General features: G+C 42.6%; 1 protein-coding gene and 1 pseudogene across 3 annotated transcripts in view; both read left to right on the top strand.

Annotated features, from left to right (window-relative positions):
* The window catches only part of Nck2 (NCK adaptor protein 2), a 153,741-nt gene that overhangs the window by 101,471 nt on the left and 27,592 nt on the right, over positions 1-24,678 (top strand). For 2 of the 3 annotated variants that reach the window (XM_045148140.1, XM_045148139.1), the window contains one exon: positions 20,804-21,045. In XM_045148140.1, coding sequence (XP_045004075.1) covers positions 20,820-21,045 — 226 coding nt within the window. In that variant the 5' untranslated portion in view covers positions 20,804-20,819. Of the gene's footprint in view, positions 1-13,873; positions 13,912-20,803; positions 21,046-24,678 lie in introns of all 3 variants that reach the window. The other variant, XM_045148141.1, reaches the window with a different exon arrangement.
* On the top strand, positions 4,718-5,568 carry LOC101600297 (annotated as a pseudogene).

Below are 24,678 nucleotides of genomic sequence, written 5' to 3'. Positions count from 1 at the left end.
CTTATCTGAGGTTTCATCTTCTGCAGTTTGAGTAACATATAGTCAACCACTCTGAAAAATATTAAGGAGAAATGCTACAAATAAGCAATCTTCCATTTTAAATGGCATGCACTTCTGAGCAGTGCAAGTGAACCTTGCTTGGTCCAACGCCAGGTATGGGTGACTTCTTTGCCCAGTGTTTCTGTATGGACAGCTCCCATGAGTCATGTCACAGTATTAGATCAATTGTTGGATATTAGTGTTTGCATCCAGGACTGGCACTATTCATGGTTCTAGACATTACTGGGGGCCTTGGAGTATATTCTCAGAGGACAAGGGTGTTTACAGCATCTCTGAATTGGACCTTTGAGTTTGAAAGGGAATTTTCATGAGTTTTCTGTAAGGTCTCTTTGAGAGCTGGGTAGTGAGTGGTGTGTGATTCATGCTTGAATGTTGAGTTACAGATACCCTAGCCTAATATTGCTCTGTCTGTATGAACCCTTGAGCCAGTTACATCGATGGTATGGACATAAAAAATATTCTAAAGAAACAGGTCACACAGAGCTCTAAATGGCGGCATTATTGCCATTGAGGTTCCCAAATTAAGAAACACTAGTGTTATCCTGATATCCCTACTCCTGGAAAACAAAAAGTATTTTGCCACACGTGTGTGTCTTGGGACAGAAGGTACAGGCTTTTATAAAGCAAGTAACCTTTAAATAAGGTGAACACTTGATGGGATCCCACCGCAGTGTACTCACCCACACAGGACACATACAAGTGTCTCACGTTCAGCACCCAGTGGCAGGTCCTGAAGCACTGGGAGTGGGGGTCCTAAGAATATGCTTTCTCTCCATGCCACTAGTGGCTCTTTCTGCAAGAGCCTGAGGGTTAGATTCCTTCCTGTAAGAATCAGTTTCCTCTTGAAGGGTAGATAAAAAGGCTAGACTTAAAATGCTTCTAGCTCCAAGATTGAAAATGTCTATGAAGACATTATGAACGATTCAGACCACAAGAGATCAGCTTAAGGGGCGTGATTATTGGTGCTCTGTGAACATTTGGAAAAATATGAACATTTTGGATGGAAACATAAGACCCTCATACTTGCAGTAGTGGAAGGTGACCATGTCCCGCTGCCGGGTCTGTGACACTGGTGACAGCCTGCAGATCACTGTGGTGATAGGAGCCTTCCAGGCCTTTCAGGGTCACACCTAACTGACATAGGTCTGACAAGTTCTTTGGAGAACTCGGAGTGTGACTGTAGCAGTGAGAAGGAAGGACCGTCCTAATTTTGAAAGGCTGAGGCTGCTTCCAGGCACCTCACTCTGTGACTTTCCTGTCTGAAGGCCTGTGCAAGCCTCAGTATATGCAGGCTGCTGTGTGTACAAGCCAAGGTCAGCAGCTGCCCTTGGCAAGGGTGGACTTCAAGCCCAGGTGGTGAGGGAGGGTTGCGAGGGGCTCCGGCAGTGGTATTTCTCTGCAGAACTCAGTTTATCCTTTCCAGGGACGGGGATAGAGGGAGTCTCTAGACTTGACATTTCTCGTGGTTTTTGTACATGGCTTGTTTCTTCTGCCACCGCTTCATGTTGTCTCATGTGTCAGGGGCAGGCACCACCCCTCCTCCCATCGACCAGGTAGCAGGGTACCTGGTCCACATGTACTTCACTTCCGTATGAGGCAGACCTTCACCCTCCAAGACTGCCAGTTTTATACCTGAAATCCTGCAGAGAGCTACCCTACCAGTACATACATACCTGTGACAAGGCTTAACTTATATAGTAGTAATGTGAAGAGCTAGACAACAATAACTAATAATAATGATTGTGAGAATACAGTGTAATAGCTTATATGAATGTGGTCTCCTTCCTTTTTGCCTGCCTGCTTGCTTTCTCAAAACATCTTAAGACTTCACTGAAGTAGAGGAGTGTTTTGTACTGGGTGACCATGAGTAACAAGCCCTTGAAAGCAAAATCTTAGAAAGTGAGGGACAAGAGTGCTGTTCTCTCCTTGGGGCCCTTAAAGGGTCCTCACGGGAAGTAACTGGGGGCCCTACAACCTTGATTCCCCCATCCTCAGTCAGGCTGACTGTGTGGAGGACTCAGGACAGGCAGCCTTTGCCCCCCTCCCCTGGTAAGCGTCTTCAGAAAGACTAAACGCAGGAAAACTGAGGGAAGCCATGGATTCCAGGAGCTGGAGATGGACCATTTTCCTTGCTCACTTTCCTGCCTGTCACCTGGGTATTATGGAGGCTTCTTGCCTGTGAGAGACTAAATTTTGGGGTGGGATGGTTTCTAACTTGAGAGTTTATTTTAAAACAGTTTTGTAAAATGTTTGCCATTTCTCTCAGTGGTTGGATAGCTGCATGCCTCATGTGCCTGTGCTTGCAGTCCCATGTGCAGTGATGTCAGGGCGCATCTGGCATCTGAGTCCCACATAGGAAGCAGTCCCCCTGAGTTGCACACGCTGACTGCTGACTTTGGTCTGCAGAATGGCATTAGCATGCATAGTGCAGCGACGGAGGGTCAGTGGGAACAGGATTGGGTATTTGGGATGGAATGGAAATAAAAGGCTCTCCAAGGACCCTTGGAAGCTCCGTATACAGTCATCAACACCTGTTGCTGCATCCCAAGGCTCACTAAGGATGCTCAGAAACCACTATTGTGGTAAGGTATTGGTGTCAATGAAGGGAAGCATTGAACCCCAACCCTGGGGCTGAGCTGTGTGTGTCAGGATCAGAGAATTTGGATGACACTTGGAGACTTTTGCCAGCCCCTTCTCTGGACAGAGGCTGAAACTGAAGCTTGAAGTAGCTTATCCAAGGGCATGTGGCAAGGGTGATGGGCTAGAGCTGTGTGTGTTTTAATGTGGGTGTGGGTGTACGTGTGTGTGTGTGTGTGTGTGTGTGTGTAGGCCAGAGGACAACCTTGTGTATCATCCTCAAGAATGTTATCTACTTTTCTCTTTTCTTTTGAGACACAGTATCATCAGACCAACTTGGGGTGGTCTTGCGGGGCCTGGGCTTCTGCATTGTTACATCATCAGTCTTCCTTCATGGGACGTTTTACTTGGAGGGCCTCTAAGTTTTCATGTAGTTGCATTTTAGATTATTCATTAGTCCTGTAAGAATCCCAGTTCAAGACTGGTTCATATTTGTTGGTGATCTGTATCTTTGATACTGGTAATGTGCTAACCCCAGTGGAGAGTCCTGTACAGAAATCTAACAAAATGTGAGGGAGAACAGGAAGCAGCTCTGGATACTATAGCACTTTAGAACTATAGAAATGAGAGCTCCAGTATGTTTTTTCTATGCAGTGTTTGCTGTGTTTCTGGGTCAAGTATGGTGGGTTCCCAGAGAAGAGAAATCACCTAGCAATGTCCATATTATCACTCAGTGTCTCTTATCTTTTGGGATTTTTTTTTTCCTAATGAAGCCTGATGGAGCTATTTAGGTCACTGCAGAGCATTGGGAGAGAAGATATGTTATAACCTTACTGAAGGCAGCATGTATGCACACTGTGCTCTCTCAGTTACATTGAATCCCCAAAGGCATTAGCAGTGCAGTTACCTAACCAGGCCTTTGGGATAGCAATTCTTGTATCATGGAGTCCTGGTGATTAGAACTGGGGCTCTTGGCTCTAAAGGTCCTGATGAGGATTCTGATAAGCCAGAATGATTGCATCCATGCCCTTTTAGCAGGCTGATTTTGTAACCCCTGCCTGTCCTCTCCAGTGGTTTGTTTTTAGTGTGGATGATACGTTCATGAGGGGGCCTGTCATTTGGACTTTCTCAGGAATGGAAAACTTGAAGAAGAAGCTGATACAGAATACCTAATTTCTCAATTTTCTCTGTAAAAAAGAGCAAAAACAAAATAGAACTAATAAACCAGAAATTCACAGATCAGAACCAAATTCCAAATGGATTACATGGTGAAGGGCTTGGAATTCCTTTATGGAGTCCTAGGTCCTCTGGGTTTAACCCATTCGTGATTAATCCCCACAGGATTTCTATTTTCTACATCCAGTAATGACCTATAACCATCCCTTTCTCTGAGAGCACCCTCACTGTCTTACTTTGGTATGCTTCCCTCCCTCCTCCCCTCCCTCCCTTTTTTTCTCCCTCTTCCTCTCCTTCTCCCTCTGAAAATCAAGGGACAGAAATATATTGAAGACATGGACCCAGCTGGTGGTGGTATTTTGAGGAGGTGGTGGAAATTTTAGGAGTAGATGGAGTCTGGATGTAGGAAGTAGGTCATAAGAGGTGGTACTTTCAGGGATGTATTTGCCCTCTGCTCCTTCTTTTCCCCTCTCTGCTTCCTGGCTGCCATGAGGTAAAGGGCCTCCTCTCCTCCAAGCTTCCATTGCCATGACGCTGTGCCTCACCACAAATCCATCACGCTGAAACAAGAGATCCGTGGACCAAAACTGAGTAGTACAAGTTGTGTCACACAAAGAAGAGCACCTACGAGACAAGTGACCAGGGATAGAGAAGGATTACTTTCCACCAAAAGACAGCCTTCCAGAAGTAATAATTTCTTAACAACGGATCTGTGAAATAAACAAAGCAAGATACACTGAAACTAGACAGAAACAGGTGTGTCTATGGGTCTCCACAGCCCTCTTTCAATGGAAAATAGGAAAACTGCACAGGGGGCCCCAAGATGGTGGCGCCCAGTGGAGCAGCTGAGGCGGCCCCGCAGCGAGGGAGACGGCGGGGGTGGGGTGGGGTGGGGGTGGGCTTTGGTTGTTGGCTGGATGGATGGCTGGAGGTGTTGGGAGTGGACCAAGCCGTGTACAGAGCCTACATCCTTGGTGTCCTGCAGGAGGAGGAAGAGGAAGAGAGGCTGGACGCTCTGCAGGGTACCCTCTTTGCTTTTCTGGAAGAAGATTCCCTCCTTGATATCTGCAAAGAAATTGTAGAACGATGGTCTGAAACGCAGAATGTTGTCACCAAAGTGAACAAAAACGATTAGGTGCAGGCCATTACTACCCTAATTGAGAAGCAGGCTCAGATTGTTGTGAAGCCCAGGATGGTGTCAGAAGAAGAGAAACAGAGAAAAGCCGCCCTGCTGGCCCAGTATGCTGACGTGACAGACGAAGAGGAGGAGGCAGATGAAAAGGGTGACTCAGGTGCCTCGACAGTGAACAGTGGTTCTGACAAATCCCTATTCCGAAATACCAACGTGGAGGATGTTCTCAATGATCGGGAACTGGAGCGAGACTCACTTCGGGATGAGTCCCAGAGGAAGAAGGAGCGGGACAAGCTGCAGAGAGAAAGGGACAAACTAGCCAAGCAGGAGCGCAAGGAAAAGGAAAAGAAAAGGACACAGAAAGGGGAAAGGAAACGATAACACTGGCCCACTCTTCCTTCTACCCACGGACTGATTCTGTGTACATTTGTTTAAGAGAAACGGAAGGCCATTATATTTCCCATGATCTCCCAAGGCATTGGTCCTTCTGTTTAAATAGTCAAAAGGAAAATCACAGTCACTTTGAACTACAAAATGTGCCATGTTTTGGTGGTGTGGGCCATCAACTATAGTTAGTGTCTTTACCAAAGATCTTAAATAGGGGCAACCTTTATTTTTTTAATACTGAGGTCCTGTGTTCCTTCTGGCTTTTTATTATTTTAAAGGTGTCCCTCATTTTTTATTCAAAAAGCTAACAGTTACAGTTTTTATCCTGGAGGAAGCATGTCTATTCATTCCCTCTATGATAAAAAATAGCAGAATTGCAAATTGCTTTGGAGGCAATATGTGCCCTTAAATCTAATCTGTTTTTGTTTTTTGAGATAGAATCTCACTCTGTCAGGTCCAAGCTGGCCTTGAACTCATGACAGTACTCTTGCCTCGGGCTCCTCAGTGCTAAGATTACAGACATGAGCCACCATGCTTGGCTATAGTAGTAGTTTATGGCCGAAATGGCTGTTAAAGAGCCCTGCCTGGATCCACATTTTATGACATGACAGACAGCAAATTAGGGAAGTGGGAAGGATTGTCTGAGGGTGTTATGGATGTGACAATATTTTTTTGAAAAAGTTTCAACCTGGGCTGGGGATGTAGTTAGTGGTAAAGTGCTTCCTTGGCATGTACTAGCTGGGTTTGATCCCCAATACTACACATACACAATAAAGTATGGGGTAAAAAGGTATCTTTTTAATAGCATAATAGCGTTAACATCTTTTTCCTCATGTAGACTGACTTTAAGAAGGATGTACTTATATTGACTGAAAAGATATTGTTAGCTAGATTCATTTTTTTATAATCATGTATTCCATCTTGATTTTAATCCTAATTTCACCTAAAATTAGACTGTAAAACCTAAGTTTTGGTTTAGAGAAACTAGAAGAATTGTTTTGTAGAGAACACTGGAGAAAAATCTTGCTAAAACAAGTGTACATAGTAGGTGTTTATCACATTTATGAAATGAACAGATGGAATCAAGTGATCAGAGACTCTTCACATCTACTTCTGTCTAACAGTGCTCACTTGTAAATCAGGTCCTGCTCTGCGTTGGGCAATAGCTGCCTGAGGAGAGCCGTTTCTCTGACGAGACAAAGTAGATATTTTATACCAGGGGTCAACAGACTACCACTCATAGACCAAGCTTAGCCTAGTCTTTTTATTGTATGGTACAAACTAAAAATGGTTTTTACTTTTTTAAGAGGTTATAAAAGAATACATGACAGACACCATAAGTAGGTATGAAACCTAAAATTTTTACTGTATGGTCCTTTGGAGAAAGCTTGTTCACTTGTTTTATATCATTATCTATGAAATTAACAAAAAATTTTGCCTTTGTGAAGAAAGATAAAAAAAAGTGTGGCAAAGGAAAAGGAGATACATTGCTTCTTCATACAATCCTATAACCTTGGCATTGCAAAAATAGCCACCTTTAAAAAAAATAAACTTTAAGTCAACAACAAAAAAAAAGAAAGAAAGAGAAACTGCACAGGAAGTCAGCAAGGATGTAAAAGAACTCAGCACCACCATCCCTTAGCAACACTGGCTGGCACAGTACTCTACCCAGCAACCAGAGAATGCATATGCTGCTCCAAGCACCCATATTCTGTGTTATACCATATCTAGAGCCAAAATCAAAGAATCTGTATAATACAGTGTCTTCACTGTCCTTCAATAAACTCTTTCCTTTTTCCTTTAGAACAACAAAATTGTCTGCCTCAAAAGGATATTTTTATATAAAGCTTTCAAGAAGGACAGCTATTGAGGAGGAAGGCTGCAGAGCAGTACTCCCAGGGGCAGGGCCGGGTGGGATTATATGGGGTGGTCAGTGCTGCTGGAACGTCTCTGCCTCCTGCTTGGGCTGGTTGTACGAACCAAGTGCAGGGAGCTGACTTGCACACACATAGGCCTGTCAGCGTCCTGGCTGGGAGTGTGCTCCCTTAGGGTAGATGTAACCCTTGGAGAAGTAGGTGAAAGGCTCAAGGGATTCTGTGCTACCTCTGGAACTTCGTGTGATTGCACTTACTTCCAAATCCAAGTTTAAACCATTTTTGAAAGGAAAACTTTAAAAAGCCACTTCACTTCCACTTTTTACAGTAGCCCTTGGTTTTGGATCTAAGGTATTTCCCAGTTTACATAGCAGCTGATGAGTAAGTCAAAAGGAAGCAGGAAGCAAGATGGGGGCCTGGGAAATTGTGTTCACTTCAAAGTGGCTGTAGAAGAGGTTTTCCTATCAGCAGATTTCTCTGCTCTTCCTGAAGCCTTTTCACACTTTTTTCTGTTCTGTTTTCACATATGACTATAGTCTGCAGTAGTTTAGATTGAACTAATGTTCATCAGATGAAAATAAGATAGGAGTCATGCACAATGGCCACAAGCACACTATAATTAAAACCCCGTGACAACGCGCAGTCATGCACATACGTACACACTCGTACATGCATAGCAAGCCAATATGGAGCACCCTGTTCACAACGTTTTGACTAGAAATAATATCAGGTGTGCAAATCGTGCTGATGATTGCAAAGGAGGTACCTTCATGAAACTATACCCAAGAGCCCTAACCTAGGGGTCAGGAGACCAGGCTGCAGGCTCAGCTTATCTTTGATCAGCTGCATGCAGCATCTCCAGCAGGTCACCAGCATGCACAGCCTCAGAATCCTTGTTTGCAAAATGACAGAATGGATGTATCCCTAAGTCCCATTGTGGAATGAGACCCAATGTGTATGTGAGCTTTCAGAGAACTGGAGCATGCTGTGCAAAGAAGGGTCAGCACTCCACTTCTTTACCAGCTGTACCCTCAGGAAAGTTGTGGTCACTGAAATGTCATTTTGATAAAAAATCTAGCTCTGAGTATGAGTTCATTCCATTTTTGCAGCTTCCAGCTTTCCGAATATGAGTACTTTTTTTTTAAAACTAGAATCTAAATGAAGCGATACCTTACTTTGGAGCCCCAGCCCTTGGCACTAGAGCGCAAGGCTGGGCTCACAGCCACCCAGCTGTTGTCCTAGGAAGCTTCAGTGAAGGCTAACCAGTAAAATTATCACTTTGGCCTCGTACATTATGTATTGTTTTAGTGTTTCATGGCCTATTCTAAACTGTAGGGTTGGTAAAGATAAATTCGAATGTTTAAAAGTTGGGAGTTTGTAGATTTTTTTTTAAATATTTTTTGTTCATTATTTATTTATTTATTTGAGAGTGACAGACACAGGGAGAAAGACAGATAGAGGGAGAGAGAGAGAATGGGTGTGACAGGGCTTCCAGCCTCTGCAAACGAACTCCAGACGTGTGCGCCCCCTTGTGCATCTGGCTAACGTGGGACCTGGGGAACCGAGCCTTGAACCGGGGTCCTTAGGCTTCACAGGCAAGCGCTTAACCACTAAGCCATCACTCCAGCCCCTGTAGATTTTTTTTTTAAACCAGGGAAATTATCCAGTCTTAGACTGGGCTTGCTGGATATTTCATGTGCTTAGCTAATCTTGATATTTTCATTCTTTGCTGCCACACCAGTTACCTACTGGGAAGCTGGGCTGGGGTTGTGACAGGGTTGGAAATGAGATTAGGGGAAAGATGTATGACCTGTAGAGAGAGAGAAATGGTAGAATTTGAGGAACAGTATAGGGTTTGCTGGTGTAGTGGGTGAATAGAGAGAAGGGTCCTGAGTCAGGAGTCTTTTTTAATATTTTATTTTTATTTATTTATTTGAGAGGGAGGAGAGAGAGAGAGAGGCCTCTAGCCACTGCAAATGAACTCCAGATGTGCCACCTTACTTGGGTCCTGGGGAATTGAACCTGGGTACTTTGGCTTTGGAGGCAAGTGCCCTAACCACTAAGCCATCTCTCTAGCCCCGGTCTTGGATTTTTGTCCTGAGTAACTTGCTGAGTGGTTGTCAGGTGAATCATTTATTGAGCCATAAATCCCCATGCAGGCAGCTCAGGAGTTTTTGTTGTTTATTGCAGTGGCTTTCTTTGTCTTGGTGGGAAGAGTCCAGAGTGGACAGCTAAGATGTGAAGTACCCATTGGACATTTGCAGGGAGATGTTCTGTAGGCTGGGTCTAGAGGTGTGGCACTTTGGAGCAGAGTAGATATCCACATGGGGCCAACATATGGATGGTATTCATAGCCAAGAGAGTTGTTGGATAAAACACAGTAAGACCCTGCCTCAAAAAAAAAAAAAAGAAAAGAAAAATACAGGTAGATCCAACCCAAAGACTAAGAAGAAACAGTGGACAAAGAGGCTATAAGGCAGCCTGGTGCAAGGTATGGGTTTGCAGATGGTCTGATCATCAGCTGCTACCATTGATTGGGAACACAGCAACAAGCGAAGGATAAAATCCAGTTAACAGGCATCAGAGAGCAGATGGGAGAGGAGGTGGATGTGGCAGGGAAGCTAGCTTACTGGAAAAGTGATGCGATGCTGCAGAGAATGGAGGTGCTATGAGGGGCAGGGCAGGGCTCTGCTATATACTGTATGTCAGATGTGATGGTCCAGAAAGACCAGCTCCCAGAGAAGTCACCAGCTGAAAGATACCCAGTAGCCAAAGTTGGGACAGTTCAAGCAACAAAGTATGAAGTATCATTGAATGAAAAAAAATACCCAGAAGAATACCCAATATGGTATTCCTAAATGATTGAGTACATTAATAAGTGGAAGAAGGGAGACAAATAGCCCATGCCGAGGAATTAGGATAATTTGTGGAGTTTCTTGTCTCCAAGGAGGTAGAGCACCATATATCTCCCTCACATGCAGACCACACTTAGAGACTTCCTTCCACGGAGGACTGTGTGGAAAGGGGGAAGAAATCTTGAAGCAGGGATAAAAAAACCTGTCAGATAATCAAGGTCATCATTATCAGTGGTAGTCATGCCGTTAGTGCGCACCCTCAATACAGCTGGACCTCTGTGATCTTCCTTCCCAAGCTCGTAACCCTTGTCTGATGAGGAGAAAAATATCATAAGAATCCCAGTAGAAGGCTGTCCTATGGAATGCCTGACCGGTATTCCTCAAAACAACGGAACTCTGGGAACTCCTAGGGCTAGGAGCTACCTAGAAGGTATGGTGACCAAGTCTAGGTTGCTGGATAGAATCTTAGAACAGAAACAGGGTATTAGGGGCAAATTAGTGACCTCTGGCTCAAATATATACTTCAATTAACAATGTAGAAATTAGCTAATTGTAACAAATATACTACACTAATGTCAGTTATTGATTAGAAATAAAGCCAACATGCTCTGACAAACAGCATATTGAAAGAATTGAGGGTAAATGCTGGAAGCCTTTAATTCCTCATTTGATTTCTTGAGTAATAGTTATCCTTCTGTAGCTCTGAAAAAATACCTGAGATAAACACATTCCAAGGAGGAAGTATTCTGCTTATAGTTCGGGGGTTTCAGCCCATGGTCACTTTGCCTCATTGCTTCTAAGCCTGTGATGAGGCAGCATATCAGGTTAGAAAACTGCTCAACAGCTTAAAAACTATTGTTTTAAAAATATTTTTTATATATTTATCACTCTTCCGCCTGAACCCACCAAGCTGTAAAGCCATAAATGGATAAATTAATACATGAGGTCATGAAGTCAGAGCCCCCACGAAGCCTTACCACTGAACTCCATGGCATTCAGGTCATGCCTTCCACACAGTAGCATTTGGGGCACTTTCAGTAGCTAAACTATAACAGTGTTTCTTTGAAAGACTCATTTAGTTGGGGGAGGGGTGTTGCTGTTTTATTACAAAGAAAAAAAAGTGCTACCGTTTATCCCTCCAAAATCATTTGGAAAAGTATCTTTGCTGATTCACCCTGTAGCAGCCCAAGTCTCCGCCGGCACTGGGTCCCTGCCACTGGCCTGGCTCCATGCTGAGCTCACAAGACAAGGGTTGCTTTCCTCAGGGTTAGGTGCCAAGGAGTTTTCTTGAATTCTCTCTTCCCATTAAACAGGGAAATCTAAAACATAGGCAGTGCTTAGGAATGTGGGTATAATCACATAAGTGCAATGAAGTAAAATGGCTTTGAACCATGTAAGACCTGGATAATTTAGTATGGTCATTTTAAATCCCTGCTTATTGTCTCACCCTTTCATGTTTCAGAATTAGGCCATTGTGAATAATACGACTGTAAGGGAAAAGGTCAAGTCTTGATTCATGTAGCTGAATTCCTTCACAAAAGTTGACGAAGCTCCTGACATTTATCCTTGGATATGTGTGTGAGATAGATGTTTAAGTTTTAGAAGATGCAGTTACTTTTATGTAATGGAAAAAAATTAGAAAGGTTTTTGGGGTGTGAGTGTGCCCAGGGGGCCAGGGGTGGCACAGTGTTTCCTCCTGAAGTCCTAAATGCAGACAGAAGCAGGATTATCACCCAGCCCAGGTACTTTAAATGGTTGTCTGGAATCAACAGTAACAAAATATTTTTTGTTTTGTTTTTAAAGATTTTTATTTATTTAAGGGAAGAGAGCTAGAACACCCAAGGCCTCTTGCCACTGCAAATGAACTGCAGAGAATGCTCTGCTTTGTGCATCTGTCTTTACGTGGGTACTGGGGAATTGAACCCAAACCATTGGCCTTTGCATGCAAGCACCTTTAACAGCTAAGCCATCTCTCTAGCCTAGTAACAAATACTGGAACTCTATTTTTTAAGTAATGACTTGGCTACATTTTGTTGTTTGTGAAGTGCATTCTAGTAGGTACAGTGGCATGTGACAATCTCCCAGGATACAAGTGTGTCATTGGTATTAGCCACAGTGGGAGCAGTAAGGAAGGGGAGCTAGGATAACCCCAATCCTGATGCCTTGAAAATTTCCTGAATAGGATCACATCACAGTGCTGTGGTGTCTTATTTTAGGACACTTTGAGTTTCTTTTCATTGTTTTTAAATGATGCATATATATTATAATGTAAGCACAATTTTGAATCCCTATAAACATTATGCCCAAGTATAAGACACCCTGTGCTTTCTGCATTTTGTGGACATGGATAGAGCACTAATGATCAGCGGTTACCCAGCATGGGAGGGCATTGGCTCCTCTCTGTGGACTGTCTCCTTTATTCCTTGCAGCTGCTTTGACCTCCTCTGTACACAGCATGGAGACCAGTGTTGTCAAACACATTTCCCCAAAACCACCCGGCTGGGTGCTGCCCAGGTTGGCTTTCAAACCCTGGCCCTCTCCAACTGGAAGGAGTACTCTTAGAAAGGGTCATGTTGGTAGCAGTGAAGGAAACCTTTACAATTACAAAAGCAGGGACTTTGAAGGCTAATGTCCAACAAAACCAGAAAAAAAATCATGAGAGGACTGTTTCTAAGATACTCCATTGAACCAAGCTAGCTGCTCTGTTACATTCAGCCCTGTGCCTTGTAATCGGGAGTCTTTACTGTTCCAGTTGTCCAGTCTCTGAACCTCTCTCTAAAAATACTGAAAAACAAATACCTTCCCACATTATACCTAGAAGATTGGGGCATATTGCTAGTTGTCCCTTAGTAATCATATTGTTTATTAGAAGAATATTGAAAGTAGCCTTTATCAATGTCCATCTTTCCCCTGGGATTTAATTTTTAAGCCAATGAAGCAAAATTTTGTCAAGTTACACTACCAGGCAGTAAATATACTAAGTAAAGCCTGGGCTTTGTGCTAAGGTGCTTCTGTTGATTTTTGAATCCCAACTGTTGCATTGTGGCTTTGTGCATTTGTGCAACTTCTTAATATTTCTATGCCCATTTCATCATAAAATGTATCTGTAGACAACATCTGTAGCAGACAGATTCAGGTTCACTGAGATAAACTTCCAGACCAGGCACAGTTATGGAAGAAGGGATTTATTGAAGCTTACAGATCCAGGGGAAGTTCCATAATGGCAGAAGAAACTGGCCTGCCTTCACAGGTCCAAGCAGAGAGAGAGAAATACAAGCCTAAAGGTCAAAAGCCACCTAGCACACTTCAGGAACTCCAGCTAGGCACACTTTGCATATCTTTATGAAATCTGAAACCCACCACCACAGTTTAAGATCCACCCAGTGACATTGCATCCAGCCAGGTAGCCAGCAGATGCATACTACAAATAAACAACTGAATATATTGGGGGCCATCTATTCAAACCACCACAACATCTATTTCAGAAAGTTCCTATGAACATTTGATGGGCTCATCCTTGTAAAACAATGTCATGCGTGCCTCGGGTTAGTTGCTTATAGTGTCACCATGCACCCCGCACAGACGGAACTCGGCACTGGCCCTCTGCCTCTGTCCATGGAAAGGTCTGTTGTTTATTCTCTCTTCATTGTATGGTATGTTTTTGTGTCTCAGGGAAATTGTAAGACCTTGACTTGTCACAGCTTAATTAACTTATATTCCATATTGTGTCCTACTTAGGGTTGAAGTGTATTAGCTGTAATTAGTAACACTACTGCAAAAAGCCACCAACTGGCCTTTCTGTTCCCCTACAGGAAACCACCGGTCCTGCCAACTCCTGTCAAATTAGTTGGTATGTGGCAAGTCTTCTATCTACAATACAACTTGAAATTTTAATCAGCAGTTTTAGTTGCTTCTGAGACTCATTCATGAATCAGTCTTTTTAATGCAAATAAACCATTTAAAATATTTACAGATCAGTGTCCCACACAAGTCTTGCCAGGTGTCACTAAGTGCTGACTCCTGGAGGTTCCAAGAGAGACATGGTTCCCTTGTTGTTTCCACCTTCTGGAGTTGTGCTTAGTCCTTGACAGTAACATGGCATCATTAAATCTCTGACTTTCCTGCCTCTTAGCAGCAGGGACCTTCACAGTTTTCTAGAGCCTCTTGAATAATCCAGAGTCATCTCCTTACTCAAGGGGGGGGGGGAAGAGGTTGGTGATTTAGCAACATAAATGACTGTTACCCATATGGTACAATGGGTTTTGGATGCGGGGCATTGGCATATTTACACCTGCTTGCCACATCTACCTAAAGCCATCAGTAGGTCAGTTGTATTTCCTCCTTGAAGACATAAGGTAGTACAAAGAAAAAGAAGAACCTTAGTGAGGCAGGATGGATTATTTGACACTAATTCAGACTGTTGAAAACTGAGGTGGGGTGACTTTTGTTTCCACATGCTCTCCATTCTTCTCCCACTTGCTCTGTAAATCATTTACCTGTGCATAGACACATATATATTGATATGACTACATACACATGCACATGATTACATTTATTTTGGGCTAAGTGAAAAATATTGAGCCAGTGAAAGGGTTTTTTTAAAAAAATATAACTTGTTTGTTTTTAGCAGCTGAGCTTGTGAGGTTGTCTTTGAGCTGCTTTTTAAGCATCACATGGAGTTTTGCTAAATACTATTGTAGATGGTCACATGATTTACTAGGTGGGCTCTATCTATATAAACTTGGGTCTTTTGATTCCTCTCTAGGGGCTAAACCCAGGTGATAAACTTATAGCAATGGTTAATAAAGGCAAAAATCAAACTTCTTTACCTTTCTCAGCTGGAAAGAGAACTGTGCATAAGTTTTGAAGTTGACCCCTCTGGTTCTTTCCTTAGACGGAATCAGAATGCCATCTCTTCATAAACTGTTCAGTAGTTGTAGAATAGTAGATTACAATATTTCCCTTTTATTTTCCCCCCTGCTGGGATATTGAAGTCAGTTGGCATGTCTCATTCTAGAGTAGTAATTCATCTCCAGTTCTGTCCTGTGCCAGGCAGTCCAGCCCCCACAATGAAGTGAATTATCCCTGACTGAAAATACCTGTGTTCCTGCTGGATACCTAGGTTAACTCAGTCTCCAGAGAACCTTAACTCTTGCTCGGGATGCGATTCCTTTCTGGAATGGGCTTCCACCTGGCCTGTTTAGACATGTTGGCAAAAAGCTCATCATCTTTGGGGGAAACAGAATGCTTATTTTATAGTATGTTCTTTGCATAGCCACAGTTCTGAATAAGAATAACTGCCTAGTCTGCTGAGGAAAGACTAACCACTAAGCTGGTCTTCTGTGCAGGAAGCGCAGGTTAAGAATTTTGAAGCATACATATTCAGGGATTGGTTGATCTTGGACTACAGATGTCTGATTATGCCAGTGACACCATTGACCCCCCCAGACAAACCATTGTTGATTGGTTGATCCTCTGAAGCACTGGCACTGTAACTAGGCAGCTATTGATCAGCTGCCTTTACTAAAGTAAGGTGGTTACTGATTGACCCTTGAAGTAGTCTCACGAGAGTAAGGTGATTGTTGATTGGTTGGCCCTCTAATACAACTTTACCAGCTCTGCCAATTCCCAGGAGCTCAGTCCTTGTTGATTGGTGTTCTTCAGTGGGATGATGTGGTTCCTTACCTGCTCTTTGAAGCTATTTTTACTCATGTAAGCAGTCATTAATCATTTAGAATAAGGTTAAAAATCCATTGCTATGGCCAAAAAATTGCTAGTGTTTTCCTAGGCTGCATTGGGACTGTTGGTTTGCATGTATCCCAGAACCATAGATTTTATGGGTTGGAACATAGTTATAAGAATTCTGAGCATAGATTCGTGGGCCACATACCCAGCAAGGACCCTGGCTCTGTACATAAATCACTTAATTTCTAGTCCTCGGTCTCCTAAAAGCTACCATCCGAAAAGACAGGCATTCTAAAGATTATATGTTGTCCATCATAGTCTCTTCAAATATTGAAGTTTCCTTCCAACACCAGAGCTTCTTAACCCTTTCCCATTCACAATGCCTTATCACTGGAGTGACAGTTTGCCTCCTATCGAGATGGACATGCTTGTTTATTTTTGCATACAGAATTAAATCTTGGCTGAATATTTGATACTGTAAGAGTAGAGCATCTCTAACAGTTTTCCAAAGTTTATTGATATTTTGCTTTTATATTCATCAGTGTTGAGTACTGCTTTCCATAGATACATGGTACAAAATAAATGGCAGAAGCATGTTTATGGCCATTTCAGAAATTGTTAAAAATTCTGTCCTAATCCTAAACAAAAATTCATTTGAATTTTCTTTTTTAATGAAGCTTGCCAGCAACTCAAACAACATTTTGAGAAGGCAGACATTCTAACATAACACAGTACTAAGTTAAACTAGTTTGGTACTTCCATGCTAAGGACTGATGGCAGAAAAATATTTAAGCCTTTGTTTTCCATAATTAAACTATTATTTCTATAAGAGCAGAAGACTTCACATGGGCAGTCTAAACACAACAGTTTATACAACATACAGTGGTTTGGAATTGAGACCGGGCAGCACTGGTCGGAGTCGTGAGGTGTGACGGCATGCATGTGCAGGGCACTCATGCTCAGAACCAAGACTGCAGTGATGTTGTGGAGGGCATCGTGGGTGAGCACCTCCAGGAGTGCCTAGGACTCGTTACACATGGGATTTTTTATGGCTTTTTTTAGTTGTTGTTCTAGTTCAAACTGGATTAGAACCTTGAAAGACCTAGGATTTATTTATTTCTTTGAAATATTTTGTTTTTGTTTATTTTACAGAAAAAGAGGGGTATTGAGAGAGAGAGGGAGGGAGGGAGGGAGAAAATGGGCACACCAGGGCCTCCAGCCACTGCAAACAAACTCCAGACGCATGCGTCTCCTTGTGCATCTGGCTAACGTGGGTCCTGGGGAATTGAACCTGGGTCCTTTGGCTTTGCAGGCAAGCGCCCCAACTGCTAAGCTATCCCTCCAGCCCATATTTTTTTTATATTATTGTATTTATTTGAGAGCAACACACATGAAGAGAGAGAGAATGGGCACACCAGGGCCTCCAGCTACTGCAAACGAACTCCAGATACATGTGCCACCTTGTGCATCTGGCTTAATTGGATACTGGGGAATTGAGCCTTGAACCAGGGTCCTTAGGTTTTGCAAGCAAGTGCTTAACCGCTAAGCCATCTCTCCAGCCCTATTTATTTATTTTTGAGGTAGGGTTTCACTCTAGCTCAGACTGACCTGGAATTCACTATATAGTCTCAGAGTGGCCTCAAACTCACAGCCATCCTCCTATCTCTGCCTCTCGAGTACTGGAATTAAAGGTGTGCACTACTACACCTGGCTTGTTTTTTTGTTTAGTATATGTGTGTGCATGGGCTTGAATGCCACAGTGCAAATACAAATGCCAGAGGACAACTTCAAGGTGTCTGTGCTCCATCTTTGAGACAGGGTCTCCTGCTGTTGCAAATGAGCTGCCAGATTGCAAGTGAACATGAGACTAATTTCCTGAGTTTTGGGTTCTGCTGGCTCCACCTCCCATGGCCACAGGCACGGTTTGGGTCACAGGTGCATGTATCACCTTATATCTGACTTTCTGTGGATGCTGGGGAATTAACACCTTCCATATCACGGCAGGCTGCTGCTGGAAATTGTAAGCAAAAGCTGCAACCAGCTGTGAGGCACACATTTTTCTTATTCCCAATCAGAAGCTGGAAGCCTTGTTATCTAACCAGAGCAGGGGGAAACACTGTACCACTCAGCTGTCCTGTTTTCTCCTTCCCATGTCTGGCACAAAGCACCCGACCAAAAGCATCTGATGAGAGGAAAGTTGTTTACTTTTGGTTTATAGTCTCGAGGGGAAACTGCATGATGGCAGGGAAAAGATGGTAGAGCAGAGGCTGGACATCACCTCTGCCACAGCAGGTGGAAGAAGCAGTGAGAGAGCCCACGCACACTTGATTTTAATGACTTCTTGGTTTCACATTCAGAAACCTTTTTACTATTGCCAACTTTTCACAACCCCCACATTCACTCACTATGTAGGTTCATATCCCATAGTTTAAGAAGTGGAGTTCTAGACAGACCATTCCACCCTCATCACCATAGTGGCCACCGGTGTGACTGAAGGAACAACCATGACGAGAGGATGCAGTTATGATTTGATTCACTAGCCCCCCCGCCCGCCCTTTTTAAAAATTATTCTAAGACCTGTCAGTTAATTGGAAAGCTGGGGATGGAGTGGTGTCCTGATACCTGGCCTCTCCTGCAGATCCCAAGGTTAGCAAAACTCAGGAAGCAGTATTTTATAAGCTCCTGTGTGATATTGAATGTGCATTGACATGAATATGCCCAGGCAGCTTCTTCCTTAACTGCTGTTCACGCAGAAGAAAATTTAATAGATACCTTTGGTTGACTGGGTCTTGAGTGATCTAAGTGATGGGCTGTTCCTGTTAGAAACTGTTTTAGAAATTGTGTAATTCAGAAACAAACCCAGTATTCAAATGGAATATTCTCTAGGTCCCATTTCTGTCACTGCTGTTATTCCTGTCCTTTACTTAAAAAGAATGCCTCCCTTATGACTTTCAAATGTCTGATCTGATAGAATGGTCAGGTTTGTGAGCTATACAAAGTGTAGACTTGAGATTTTCTGACTGAAGATAAATTGTCTACAGTTTGGAGATGAGCTATGTGTAACCTCTACCTTCTTAGATATTATTTTTGTTATACTTAAGATTTACAAGTATTTTCTGTTTACCAAAAGATTTTTATCTCTAACTAGAAAATCGTAAATAAGAAGAATATGTATTATTTATGTAGTAATATTTGGTATAAAATGTCATGTTATGTTAAAAGGGTATTAATGTCTCCATGGAGCTTAATAACATAGATTCCCCTATAATCCTGAACTCAGGTGGATAAAGATCATCTGTACTCTTTGAGGAGGAGTATGATTTAGGTCAAGAGTCTTTCCATCCATTTCTCCTTTCCATTACTTTGGGAAAACTTTAGTCAGTAGACAGACTGAATATTGACTTTTGCCTCTGCTGAAAGAACACTTTCCTATCTCCTACCTAAGAAGCATGGAGTTGCTGACATAGGTGAAAAAATATTCATTCTATTTATTTAGGTATACTTTTATTATTACTCCCTAGACTGAATTTACTAGATTTATATTGTATTTGTTGTTTTAATATACCTTATTGTGGAGCAATTTTGTTAGATTCACTTTTGATGTACATTTCATGTATCTTGACAATATATACTGACATACATTCACTGTTGTTACACAGGATAATTGCACTGCCCTCAGGCTCTTCTGTGCTTTGCTTACTCTCCCCACCCACGCCTTGTAGCCTTGTGTCTCCATACCTTTGCCATTCCCAGCATGTCATCAAGTGAAATTGTTATTCAAGACACTGGTTAAGGGACAATAGGGCAGACAACTCAGGAAGGCTATCAAAGTGGCATTTTGCAGTCAGCAAAATCCTCCTCCTCTTAGAGTTCAGCTTCTCATAGGGGGAAAAGTAGGTATCTGTAGACAGGAGAAGAAGCAAATGGAAGATTATTAAGAGGAAATATGATGGGGCAGGATTACGGCTGAACCAACCTAATGTGATTCTTGCTGAAGGGGGCCAGAGGACCAGACATCGGTCATAAGGAACGTGATCATATGGTCAGTGTCGCGGGTTCTTGGAAACACTGGATGATCCAGAGGTGGATCCAGATGCCCAAGAGCCAGGCACTAGTTGAGGAGAGAATTCAAAGGTGCCTCAGTGAAGTTGGGTGAAGGGAAGACTTTGGGATTAGCACCCACAGCCTGCATAGATTGAGGGCCCTTCCTAGATGGCATCTAAGTTTCCTCTCTGTCTTTTCATGGCTTGAAACCTAATTTCTGTTTAGCAGTTAACAGTGCCTGATGGACAGTGGTTTATCTATCCATTTATTGAAGGATGTCTTCATTGCTTCTAAATTTGGACAGTTATGAATAAAGTGGCCATAAGTATCTGTGTGTAGGTTATTGTGTGTGTATATCTGTTTTCAAGAATAATTTTATATCTACAGAAAAGTTCTAAAGACAGTATAGAACATGCTTGTATACACATTAGCTATTTCTCCTAATGTTAAATTATTTCTCCTAATGTAACATTGCATTGTCAAAACTAATCAACATGGGTACATTACCTAGACTTTATTCACATTTTATCAGTGTTTCCTTCAATTTCCTTTTTCTGTTTTATGATTTGAATTGCATTAGTACTACATTTTTAAAATTTTAATTCTAATTTATGGGAATAGTTTAGATGTTTTATATTCACTAGTTAAGTTCACAACCTCAGCATCTACTGAGAAAAAGAATGTAACCCTATCAGCTGTCAGGAGCCAGTTTTATTTTATGAAATGAGCACTTTAATTGTAAATTTGTTTTCAGCATTTTACATGTGGTTTTGGTAGAATGAGCTGGATTGTGCAAGGAGCAGTAAAAAAGTATCTGTTCTTAAAGAGCTATTTCTAAGCAAAGCACTAGAGCTAGTTGAAAGGTCATTTGAAAGGGTGAACCTTTCAAGGCCCTGGAGAAAACTGGTGGCAGCAGGGTAACATGAGCTGTCACTGCCTAATTCTCCAAGTTATTGAAGGACGAAGTGTGCAGATCACCTGCTAATGAGCATCTTCAAATGTTTTGCTGGCAGAAGGACTCCATGAAAGATGACAGAAGAAGTCATTGTTATAGCCAAGTGGGACTACACCGCCCAGCAGGAGCAGGAGCTTGACATCAAGAAGAACGAGCGCTTGTGGCTGCTAGATGACTCCAAGACGTGGTGGCGGGTGAGAAATGCAGCCAACAGGACGGGCTACGTGCCTTCCAACTACGTAGAACGCAAGAACAGCCTGAAGAAAGGCTCCCTGGTGAAGAACCTCAAGGATACACTGGGTGAGTGACTGCCCAGGCCTGGGACACAGCCCACAGCTAGGCTCCTGCTGGGGAGTGAGGGGTGGGGGGGAGGGGCAGGTTGCACTGCAGGGTGAGCTTGCTGTCTTTGTAGTGTGCTTGTTTTGAGGTTGATGTCCTCCCAGCTGACTTCCACAGTCTGTGAGGATTAAGCCATTGAAATAGAGACATGTGCTCTGTCTTAGGTAAATTGACACTTTGTGTACTTTGGACTTTGCACAGGATCTGTGTCATCAAAACTCTAGAGGACCCCACTTGGAATTATCACCTGGAAGCGTCCTATCTCCAATTGTGTCAGCCCATCACACCCTTTCTCTCATAGATCCTTACCATCTGTGCAAGCATACACACAGAAGGGGCAGGCAGAAAGGTCTTTTCTGTCTGAGATTGGTAGAACATTTCATACTGTGGCTCCAGGCACTGTTAGTTAACATGTAACCAGGGTAAACAGCCCTGTGACATCAGAAATCACTTAGGGTCTCTCAAAGAGATACCTTCCTGTGCTATGTTCAGCTACTGTGTTATTTTATTCTCTACCCATGCTTCTTTTCTTCTCTGGTATATTAGTCCATTTTGTGTTCACTGTAGCAAAATGTTTGATGGTTTTTAACTTTATAAACAAAAAGGTTTTAATTTGCATTACACTTAATGGTCCAAGGTTGAGAGGCTATGTTTGCCGCTGGTCTTGATGATGGCAGAGTTTCAGTGTGGTAACTGGCATCATGTGGCAAGAGATGATGTGGGGAGTAGTCTCTTTTGGTTTCTTTCCCTCTTCTTGAATAGTCACTGGTATTCAGTCATGCCCATTTTATTCTGATGATCTTATCCACCTCTGAATACCATAATAGTATTCAGTTTCCACCCTAATGATACCTCTCAGTGAGAATTAAATTTCAATATAGGGTCCCTGGGGAGCAGAAGGGGCACATTCAAACTACATCTAATCCATAGCACCTGGTGCCAGCATTATGAGCATCACCATCACATGACATGACATGAATGGTGCCCTGCCTGACCTTCATGTGCATGTTGAATTTATAGCAGTGGTTGTAGCTTCTGATTATCCAAGAAAATAATTGTAAGGCCTCTTCCGGAGATGAGCAATCTGACCCAGCGTTGTAATGCATCCTCAGGTGAGTGTAAAGTTGTCCTAGCTGACACTGCCAGCTCGTCAAGGGTGTTGCCATCCGAATGAGCCAGTATCATCACCCGAGCTAAGTTCATGTTGGCTTTCTGTCTGTCGCTGACAAGAATTGTTTCATTTTGGGTGGAGGGAGAGGGTTACATGGGGAAAATGAAAAGAAACTTACACATCGTGTGGTGAGTTTTGCAAAAGATTCATCATCATTTTTCTCTAACCCTGAGATGTCTGAACTGAGTGGTAAGCATTGTTGAGAAATACTTTTGTTTAAGGGCTTTTTCCCTAAGATTTGGAGACAGAAATGGAATGTGTGTCCACACTGGGTCAGCTACCACCACAGATCCCAAACCCCATGTAGAAATTAATTTTTCGTTAACATTCTAGTTCTTTTTCCAATAAAGAATCCCCTTTGTGTTTTTTTCTTGGCTTAAGTGTGTTACTTGAATGAAACACTCTCTCCCTTCTCAGGACACTCTATTAAATGCCGTGAAGAAATAAGGGCTGTGTGGGTAGTTTTGGAATGTCGTGAGCTTAGTTTTATCTATTTATTCCAACTTTAGCCTCTTCCAAAGTATATCTTCTATTGTTGATTATTAACTTTTTTTAAAAAAATGTGTTTAGAATTCTAGTAAAGCACAAATACATAGAAGCCGGTGGGATGCAAGCTGTCTTGGTTATGGAGAAATTCACTTAGCTAACTTGTCATTTTCTTCTTTATTTTCTTGGAAGGAGAAAATACAGAGCTTCAAGTTAAAACTATGAAAGACATCTTCTGCCCACTGTGTTTACCCTGTGTCCTGCACTCCGATCAGTTGGTAGTTTTCACGCTTCCCAGTCACAGAACGCCCGTGTCCCCTGTGCTGGCGCCAGGCGGCTCCCCTGCCCTGACAGATGGCCGTCCAGCTCCACTGGAATGCTTAAAGGGCTGGAGTGGGCCAATTCCATTTTTGGAGAACACAGATTGTTAGAAAGCTCTTCCTTAAATAGAATCAAATTTTTGCATTTCTTAACTTCCTCCCCTTGGCTCTATTTTGCCCTTGAGAGCTATGCCAAGCAGAGCAAATCTCTTGTCCAATAACAGTTCTCCTGTGAGCTTTGGTCTCAATGTAGGCACATAATTCTTTGGAAACATTTGCACTGAGCATTGTAGATTGTAAAAGCACCAATAAAACTGTGTGTGAGTAAACCGTATTTATTAGTAGCAGTTGATATCCATTGCCCAGAGGCCTTTTGTGGACAGTAATCCATCATCAGGAAGAAGTGTCCCTAATATTTATGATCATCTTTGTTTTGATGCCTTTATCAAGCTCACCTGAAGGTTTGTTACTTACTGAACAAGGAGGGACCTTGTTCTCCCACTGAGTTTCCCAGTGTCCTTTTTGAAGCAGTGTCAAGAAGTGGAGGCACCCTCACTAAACGACCCCCATGGAGAACATCTCCTTTCCCCATGGCCAGACTTCCACACAAAGCTTGTAGACAGAAGGAATGGGAGAGAAGGTTCTGTAGCCCCTTCTGTCTCCCACCTATCTCTTGATTAAAACATGGAGCCTCGGTATTTATGGCCCCTTTCTAGCTGTTGTCACTGATGTAGCCTCAATGTTAGACTGAATTTTAGATGGAATTTGCAGAGATCTCTGCTGCAGGTGTGAAAGCAGCATTGAAAAGTCCATTGCACCCATTGGCCTTTGCATAATTACCCATGGTGCCTTGTGTCTGTGATTTTTGACTGCCATAAGAATCCACCTAAATCTGAAATTCATGGTAGGATTTCCCTGGCAAACACCAGTTAAGAGTGAGTTGCACTGAAGTCCCCTTCATAGCCACAGGCCTATAAACTGTGAGTTTACCTTCCATTGCAAATGGCTATGGCTTTGTATAGCTTTTGTTCTGTTCTCTCATTCTTTTGCTTTACTGAAATGGGTAATAAACTTAGTTTAGTTACATACTGTACTGCTAAAGTAATTTAAAGAAAAAGCAGGATATTTGACAAAAAGATCTTCTTTTTGATAGAATTAACATTCTTTCCTCTATCATTGAATCAAACAACATGGCACATATTTTCACAAGGGCATAACATTATTATAATGGATCTTCTTTCAGATTCAACTTGTTGTCATGAGTAGTCAAGAGAATGTTTCCACAGATGGGGAGTGATTGTTGAGCAGGCTCCACTTGATATTTTTGAAAGTTCAGACATTGATAGTTCTGCACTCAGCAGTAAGCCAGCCTAGGCCATATCTAGCCTTGACATTGCTACTTGATCTATAAAGCCATGTTGGGAGTTGGGTTTTACAAAAACCCTGTAGAGATGGGGAAACTGCTCATAGGGAAAGAGTTTTCAAAGAGTTCCCTGCAGGCTCCTGAAGTGCCTTTTTCATTAGCATGCCTATTCTGGTTAGAAACCACCACTGCCCCTGAAGAATTTGGGCCTTGTCGGTGTGATCATGAACTATGGAAGTTTTGAGCAGAACTAT

The sequence above is a fragment of the Jaculus jaculus genome, chromosome 4, assembly GCF_020740685.1.
Source record: "Jaculus jaculus isolate mJacJac1 chromosome 4, mJacJac1.mat.Y.cur, whole genome shotgun sequence".
In the NCBI taxonomy this organism is placed as follows: Eukaryota; Metazoa; Chordata; class Mammalia; order Rodentia; family Dipodidae; genus Jaculus; species Jaculus jaculus.
This window is presented reverse-complemented; position numbering and strand designations above follow the sequence as displayed.